Raw genomic sequence first — 9,722 nt, 5'->3', positions numbered from 1 at the left:
ATGAAGGCAGAGGTGGCCGACGAGGGAGACGCTGGAGAAGATGAGACAGTATCGATTAAACCGGTAGAAGATTTCGATGTAGAAATAGCCTGGCTGTTTGATGAAGGTCCAGCCCTGGAGAATGAAGTCTCGGTGAGGTCGAAAGCGAAGATGGCCCAGCCGAAGAAGAATACTGTGAAGAGAGTTGACCTGAGTAAAGCCCAGACTGCTGAAATTAAGAGCCGGAAGGTGAATGCAACTGTGCTGAATAGGAATGAGGAAGGATGTGGACAGACTGAGGACGGGAGTAGAGCGTCGAGTGGTCCACGAGCACAGAGGCATATGGATAGTAGAGTTAAGTTGTGGGAGATGTCGAGAGTTGACATGTTTCGCAGAAAACGTGGAGGAAAGATAGTGAAGAAAAGTAATAGCCGAGAAAATGAAAGGAGAGGAGACAGTATGAGTGGAGAGATGCTTGCGAGCACTCTAGGAGAGGTAGAGCGACATGTACGGTCGAGTGCTGTTGGATGTAGTACAGAGCTCGAAGAAACTTTTAGGGAACGAAGAAGAGTCGAAGGAGAAGAAATGGAGTGGTATAGAAGTGAAAAGTGTGGGAAGAGGATGATGATGCAAGCATGGAGGAATAGAAGAAAGCCGAGGACTCGATGGAAGTCAAACAGGATGAGGTCTCGGATAAATGAGGAGACAAAAGGGAGGATCGTCGGTGAAGACGAGGGAGTGAAGTGTGATGACAGGAGACGGAAGTATAATGGCAGTAGATGGAATTGTGAAGGCGACAGAGGAGGTACAGACAATAGATGTCTGACTCTGGACGTGAAGAGAAGAAGACGAGGTAACGGAGGGTGGAAACAATAAGTAGAGTGGACCAATGGATTGCAGGCGTCCAAGGAGGACAGCCTAGCCAAGAGGCGCCAGAGAAGTCAAATCGTTTGTGAGAAGATCATATTTCTAGCGAGTTGTGAGCCAGATGTTGCAAGGAGCATCGAACTAATTGTAGACTCCTAAGGAAGTATATGGGGTGAAGAACGAGACAGTGTGGTGGCGGATGTATTATCCCGAGCTTTGCCACTGGAATAACTCTCAAAAATAAGGGGAGGGGAGTGTTATGATCTCAGCCTGCAGGAGAAACGAGTCTCCCTCCTTGAGAGTTATTCAGCAAGCCTGACCTAACTAGAAGGTCTAGCAAATATTGAGGTGATAACCCATATGAAAAATGGTATGGTGGATTCAATGAACAATTTAAGATTATGGGCAATGAAGAAGAAAACAGATAAATGACTGGCGAGGAGATGTGGACATTTTGCTGGAGGCGTGAGGCTCGCTTCTGGAGGGGCTTTGACCTCACTTGAGTGCCAGACATCGCAGGGGGAAGCCGCGCTCCGTTTGAGCTCCCGTCAGAAGGGAACCCCTAGTGATATATCTCGAAGAGAAGAGAAGTGTGTAGACGTGCCAGCTGTGGAATTGAGCTGAGAACGTTGTGGTCTCAAGTCTTGGACGGCGAGGAGAGTTTAATAAGCTGCTCAGAGGCATTTTCGTGGTCTGTGTGGAGCGCCCTGACCAGACGCCGTCAGAGGGAAAGCGCCCTCGACCTTATAATCTGTGGTAAGCACGATATACGCCAGTTCATAGTGATTGCTTGTAGTGGGTCGTGTGCCCAGCGACAGTAGCGATGTTTATTTATAAGTTAGACATGTTTTAATAAGGCAGAAAGCCTGAAATAGGAAAGTGAAGAGGGAGGAACACGGAGCGTCGTCCGTCCCCTCTGAGCTCTGACTGGCGACTGAGGGAGCCCGGCTCCTGACGGAGGAAGACCCTCCCAGCGAGTGAGTACCGCCGCCAGGCGAGGTGGAGTATGGACCCGCCCAAAACGGGGGAGTCCACTCTCACTGTATGTAGAGGACAGATAGAGGTTGGAGACAAACATATTGTGTGAATTTTTGTTTATGTGTTGAAGGGGAAACATTTTATTGGAGTGTCGATGGGTTGCAGGTTTGTCTTTTGGGGAAGAAGTTGCTGAGAACTTCGAAGCCAGCAGATGAAGTAGCTGATGAGACTCCAAGGTAGTGGAGCAGAGGACCTCGAGCTGTGAGGAGAAGCAGCAGTGAAGAGGAGTGTCACGTGCTTCTGTAGAGGTGGAGAAGCACCATAGTTGCTCGAGGAAACTTCATGGTGTAGCAGCCAAGAGAGCTGTGGAGGACCCTAGCAGAAGGGTGAAGCACCGTAGTTGCTCAAGGAAACTTCATGATAGCAGCCTGGAGGAGCTGCAGAGGATCCTGGTAGTGAAGCCCGGAAGAACCTAAGGGTATTAGGGTAGTGAACTTCCGGAGGTGGAAGGGGAAGTTCTGGTGGATTACTTATAAGGAGTTGACAGTGTTTGGTTGTCATTAGCGTGCAAGACGCAGTGAGAGGTGAGTGACTGTTGGCATTCTTATGTCAAGGAGTGTTTTACACTGAAGTTTAGAGTTACAGCCGTAGGGTGGATTATCTACAGATGTATGGCGTTCTAGGACTGATAGAGTGATCGATTGATCATTGTTGTGTATCAATGAACATTTATACTGATATATGTTATTGCATTCAAATGCTGATTTTCAATATATATATTATCTTGCTGGTGGTGCAACAGTGTATGTAGACTTGATCAACTTGAGGAGGTTGATAGTATCAGGTGGTGAACCAGGAGATAGGATACCACTTGATAAGCTGATAATAGAGTTCTGATGGTGTTGGAGTGCAACCTGATTGTGATATTATAGAGTATAGGATTCATTATTATTATATGTGTGTATGTATCGTGTATGTGCTTTGTCCAGTAAATGTATCCCAATTTGCTGGTGTTTGCCCTTGTCCTAGTGAGGCTTCCCAGGAAGTAGTAAAGAAGGAGAGAGAGAGAGAGAAAGAACCAAGAACCACTGCTGTGGACAGGGTAGAAGGTAATACTAGTAAGTCATAGGGGACTGAGGGGATCACATCTGATAAGGAGAGAGTGGGGAGTCACAGCGGCTCGAGTGGGTGTGTGCACGTGACAACGAGGCTAAGTGTTGGAGCCGCATCCCCTAAACGTGTGACGTTGAGCCCCTCTCCAAGAGCCAGAAGCGCCAAGGGTGATCTCCTAGTATAAACACTCTACCGAGTTGTGGGTTGGGTTGTCCATAGAGAAGGATCAACGACGACAACATCAACCAACCCACAGACTATAATAGTTGGCTCCTGCGTGGGCCGTTGCTTGTACCTTGAGTGAGTTGCATGCGGCTGTTTTGTTACTCATTTTGTTGGTTTGATTGCTGTTCTTCCTGGAAGTGTGTTTGTTTAGGGTACATGTATCTCTGTGTTTCATTGTTCGCCCCGGATTCTTGGGGTTGTCATATAGTAGTGCCTGGGGCCTTGGCCATGGTTTGTTTTTATGTTACTTATATGATTTGTGTGCGATGTGCTTATGCTTTGTGTTATTTCTGTACTTGTGTGCATTGTGTATTTATATGTGTCTGGTTTATTCTTTATATGTTAGTTGTGTCTTTCCATGTCCGTATGCGTCCGTTTGTTGTGTGTCCGTTTCTATGTTTATTTGTATTCGGACTTGTGTCCCTGGAGTTTCTGGGGTCTTATTATGCAATGTTCTCTTCTATGCCTGTTTATGATTATGTTTTTGTTGTTATGTTCTGTTCTTAGGTTCATGTCATGTATATCTTGTGGTATACTTTGTATATTTCTTTTATCAAAAAAAAAAAAAAAATGTCTATGACCAGATATAACTCCTCTATGTCTGTGACCAGGTATCACTTCTCTATGTCTGTGACCAGGTATCACTTCTCTATGTCTGTGACCAGGTATCACTTCTCTATGTCTGTGACCAGGTATCACTTTTCTATGTCTGTGACCAGGTATCACCTCTGTTCTGAACAGAAATTTTAACCTGAAATTAAAAAAATGTTGTTTCCATGATTATTAATTTCTACAAAATGTTCCATAGCATCACAATAACGTAATAAATGGTCGTGTTTCATATTGTTAAAAACATATTTTTATTTAAACCATTTTACTTGTCAAGACAAAGCATTATATCTCTCTGTAACCTGTAAATTTAATTTTGCATTTTATAGGAAACAGCTAGTCAGCCATTTTAAAATGCATTTCTGGGGGTGATCCTTTTTCTTTTTTTCGAATTTGATGGATTTTGGATATGTTATTTGTCAATGATTATTGAGCTGGAAACCGTTTAGAAAGCTTCTGAAGCAATTTTACACAGGTGTAAATACAAATAGCGTGATCTATAGTTTCACTCAAAAATTCATAAATATTCTCTTCGCGAACTGGGAGGCTTGAGCAGACGGATGTCTCGTTCCGTGCTCTCTCCATGATGACTGTGCGCAAAGTGAGAAAGGCAAATTGTTGGTTTTCTTATAGCCACTCTCCTAACACTGATATATGTTGACTTAAAGTATTTACCATTCTCTAGTATCAATGTATGTAACCATATATAAAGTTGTTCCCAGCCGCCACTTACAACAGGAACCCACTAGATTTATCATACACAAAGGCACGAAACATACACAACGCTAATTCAATATATTGTCTGTTTGCACGATATCTATATAAATAAAAATTGAAATGTTCGTTTGTTCAAAATCGCTAATCTCCGAAAGTTCTTCACCGATTGCTATGAAATTTTCACACACCGTTACATTTGCACCCGACCGGGATTTTATATACAAACTATATCGATATCACGTCTGTGACGGGAAAAAACATGTTTGTTTTTTTAAAAACTGTGTTTTTAATGTGTTTTTCATGAGAGGGAAATCTTTGAAACCTCTTTACCGATTGCTTTGAAATTTGGACACAACGTTGCATTGGAATAGGCGAGCGTTTTTATATTTCTACTATATACATGCTTCACCTGTGACAGGAAAAATATGTTTTTTTTTTAAAAAGCCGCCATCTGTAGTACGAAGGAGCAACACACGCTTTAATCTCCAAAAGTTCTTCACCGATTGCTTTGAAATTTTGACACAACGTTTCATTCGAATACGTGTGTGTTTTTATATTCCTACTATTTAGATGTCACACCTGTGACCGGTAAAAACATGCTTTTTTTTAAACAGCGCCATCTGTTGCACGTAAGACGAACACACGCTACACAAAATATGTTACGATTCCATTTCAATGTTTCTGATTGCATTGATAAATTAAATTTTCATAGATTTTGATTTATTTTCATTTTGATTTAATTATTTTGTATGATATTGCGTTGGAATGGAGCTGTGTTGTTTACTATACCATTCATTTCGTGGGCATAGTTTATTTGTTACTTTTTTCATTGTTTTTCTTTTCGTTTTTTTAACTGTTCTTATTATTTTTCAGTGCAATTGGTGGTGAAATTGAGCTGTGTCGATTGATCTGCGTTCGAATTGAATTATTTCGTTAGTATTTTTTGTTTTGTCTAGAAAACAAGAAAATGGACAACACGTTTATTTCACTGCTGCAAATGTGCAACAAACAGCTATGAATCCACCGGCTGCAGCGTTAACTGCTTTCTTCACGTTATGTCAAAATGACGTGTTCGCAAAAACATTGCTGTATTCGGAAGTGCCTACGTATTACACATGGAATGCCACTAGAAAATCATTTGAACGATGCAAACGAGGTGAGCGAGTCGACGGACGACCTGGCATATTCAAATAAACCACGATAGGTAGACTGCACACCGTGCATCCTAATCAGGATGAATGCCTCTTTCTTCGCATGCTGTTGATAAATGTGCCTGGTCCAACGGCTTGCCAGCAATTGAGATTTGTCAACGGCATAACACATGCCACTTCCCGTAGTGCATGTCAAGCACTGAATTTATTGGAGAACGATCGGCACTGGGATGTATGCATTAATGACGCGTCCAACACGTCACATTAAAATCATATTCGTGCATTGTTTGCAATCATACTGACTACCGACTCTGCGTTATCTCTAACAGAGTTATGAGATAATTATAAATCGTACATGGCTGAAGACATTATCCGACGAATGCGCAAAGAAAATTAAAATATGAACATGGATTTCACAGCAAAAATCTTCAATGAAGCGTTGATAATGATTGAAGAATTGTGCTTAGAAATCGCAAACAAAGTTCTCAATCAGTTGGAAATGCCATCATCGAATCGATCTGCTGCTGTTTCGTTCGATATAGCATTGCGTCGTGAACAAAATTACAACACGGGTGATCTGTTGTTGTAAGTGCAATAAATATTCCTAGGCTAACCCCTTGAGCGAAAAGGCATTAACAATCAAATAATTCAAACTGTCAATAACGGGCTTAGAGAAATCTTCTTAGATGCGCCAGGAGGAACTGGTAAAACCTTCCTAATTAGATTGATTCTGGCAGCATTTCGATCCCAAAATGGCATAACCTTAGCTCTTGCATCGTCCGGAATTGCTGTGACATTGCTACCAAGTGGAGGAACTGCTACTTCGACTTTGAAATCGCCATTGAACATGCAATTCATTTAAACTCCAACGTGCAACATTTCCAATGCATCCGGCATGGGAAAAGTATTGCAGAAATGCAAACTTATTGTTTGAGATGAATGCACAATGCCCCACAAAAAATCGTTCAAGGCTCTTGATCGATCATTGCAAGATTTGCGTTGAAACATCAGACAATTTGGGAACGCATTAATATTGCTTGCAGGAGATTTCAGGCAAACATTACCTATAATTCCTCGACCGACACCAGCGGACGAAATAAATGCTTGCCTGAAATACTCTATTTTGTGGTGCTACGTAAAGACATTTAAATTGGCTACAAATATGCATGTAGCTATGTAGCTACTGCATCAGCTGAGATATTTTCACATCAATTTCTAGAAATGGGGAACGTGAACGGGCCGGTTGATCTGAATTCAAAACGAATTTCATCGCCTCATAACTTCTCCAATTTAGTGATGTCAAAAGAAGAAATGGTTGAAAAAGTATTTCCCAATATTGAAACCAATTATAAGAATCATGATTGGCTGAGTGAACGAGCTATTCTTGTGCCCAAGAACAAAACGTCTAAGACCTTAACAATATTTTTCAGTCTAATATTCAAAGCGAGGCAGTCACATACAAGTCCGTCGACACTGTTGTGGAAGCAGATGAAGTGGTTAATTATCCGGCAAAATTTTTTAATTCACTTGATCTGCCAAACATACCATCACACGTACGGCAATTGAAAATCGGTTTGCCAATTATCATGTTGCGAAATATCAATAAGCCAAAACATTGCAACGCTACGCGCCTTGCAGTAAAAAAAATTAATCGGCGACGTCGTAGAAGCAACAATCTAACAGAACCTTTCAAAGGGGAAGATGTCCTCATTCCTCGCATTCCTATGATTCCAACAGATATGCCATTTCATTTTAAGAGATTGTGATTTCTAATTCGATTGGCGTTTGCAATCATCATCAACAAAGCTCAGGGCCAATCTTTAGAATTGTGCAGTTTATATCTAGACACGGATTGCTTCTGACGTGGACAATTATATGTTGAGTGTTCTGGAGTCGGCAAACCAGACAATCTCTATATCTCCACAGAAAATTGAACAACAAAACCACAATGTATACCCACAAGCATTGTGAAATTAAACATTAGAAACGTGCGCTTTCTCTTTTTCTTTCTTTCCCATTTAACCAGACTGAGCCACAGCAACGCGTGGCGGGTACTGCTAGTAATAAATATTGAGATAACAAGGTCGAAGAAAACACTCACCACAATGTTTGCCGCACACTTGATGCTTTTCCTCAGGTGACTCACACTTGTAAGTGTTACGAAGAGAGAGTAAAGTGAGTAAGTGTTTACTCACCATTGAAGGGTTTGATTAATGCCAGATGAGGAGGGAGGAGCGTGGGCTTGAGCGATACTACAGTAATAAGATCAGCAGGATACGTTATAGAGAAATCAATGATGGCGAGTCTGCCGGGAGTGGGAGCCATGATGGTGCACAGGTCGGCCTCCTCACGCTGCAGCTGGCCCATCATCCCGGTGAAGCTGCCGTTTATGTAGTCGCCGAAGAAATGGTTAGGCTCCTCATGAATCTCGTACCTGAGGATAAGTGATGATTAGGGCCATATCCGACATTCTTTACTGTCCTTAGTATCTTCTTTGATGAATTATAATCGCTCCGGTCTTTGTTACTTTCATAAATATTTGAAAACATTTATTTACAAACAGCTCTACTCCTACCTTGTAAAATTTAACATGTTAAACCTCTGTCAGTTTGGCTTCCACTCCCAAAAGAGTACCAACGATGCAATTATTTGTCTGCTTGATATAATCTGCACAGCTCTTGACAAAAATTAATTCCCAATTGACGTCTTCATTGAACTGAGAAAGGCCTTTGTTACTGTAATCCTAACTACGTCTTACTTTAACTTCACCATTATGGAATCCGAGGCCTTGCCCTGAACTATATTCAATCCTATCTTAGTGATAGACGCCAATATGTAGCCATCAATGATATAACCTTCCCCCACTCTACCATTAACCATAGGAGTGCCACAGGGCAGCATCCCAGGACCCCTTCTACTATTTCTTATATATATCATTGATCTGCCTAATGTCTCTAACAATCTTAAACCTATACTATTTGACGATACTACCTTCATCTACTCAGACCCCAACCACCGCACACTAAACAATGTTGTAAATAACGAAATAAAAAAAGTTCACTCATGGATGTCAACCAACAAACTCATACTAAACATCGAAAAGACCGACTACATTTTATTTGGAAGCAAATCATCAAAAGAAATTCAGCATCAGATAGACAATGGTAACATCAGCAATAAAACTGATGGAAAGTTCCATGGCATATATATATATATATATATATATATATATGCAAACAAGCCTGAATGGTCCCCAGGACTATATACAACTGATTAAGGCGTCCCTGTACATACCAGTTGTGGGAGTATGGGTTCGAGTCACTTCTGGGGTGTGAGTTTTCAGTTGTATATAGTCCTGGGGACCATTCAGGCTTGTTTGCATTTGTGTTCCTCACGTGTGCCCCAAAGAATGAGGTGATTTGATAAAATGCTATGCCCAAGATTACCATCCGAGTGCCGGCGGGGAAGTGGTTCATATAGCCTCGGCTATCACTTCCTTATGTCCGGTCGTGATGGTCAAGCGGATTAAGGCGTCCCTGTACATACCAGTTGTGGGAGTATGGGTTCGAGTCACTTCTGGGGTGTGAGTTTTCAGTTATATATATATATATATATATATATATATATATATATATATATATATATATATATATATATATATATATATATATATATATATATATATATATATATATATATATATATATATATATATATATATATATATATATATATATATATATATATATATATATATATATATATATATATATATATATATATATATATATATATATATATATATATATATATATATATATATATATATATATATATATATATATATATATATATATATATATATATATATATATATATATATATATATATATATATATATATATATATATATATATATATATATATATATATATATATATATATATATATATATATATATATATATATATATATATATATATATATATATATATATATATATATATATATATATATATATATATATATATATATATATATATATATATATATATATAAGCCTATACTTGCATAAACCACAAG

General features: G+C 39.8%; 1 protein-coding gene across 1 annotated transcript; it reads left to right on the top strand.

The window, feature by feature from the left end:
• LOC138357430 (uncharacterized) lies at nucleotides 1–7,405 on the top strand. The gene is made up of 2 exons (XM_069314281.1): nucleotides 1–132; nucleotides 7,070–7,405. Exons 1-2 carry the CDS (start codon nucleotides 1–3, stop codon nucleotides 7,403–7,405), a joined length of 468 nt encoding a protein of 155 aa, XP_069170382.1.
• The last annotated feature ends 2,317 nt before the right edge of the window (nucleotides 7,406–9,722 follow it).

Source organism: Procambarus clarkii, chromosome 78, assembly GCF_040958095.1.
Source record: "Procambarus clarkii isolate CNS0578487 chromosome 78, FALCON_Pclarkii_2.0, whole genome shotgun sequence".
In the NCBI taxonomy this organism is placed as follows: Eukaryota; Metazoa; Arthropoda; class Malacostraca; order Decapoda; family Cambaridae; genus Procambarus; species Procambarus clarkii.
The sequence above is the reverse complement of the archived record's forward strand: the minus strand, read 5'-3'. Positions and strand labels throughout refer to the sequence as shown.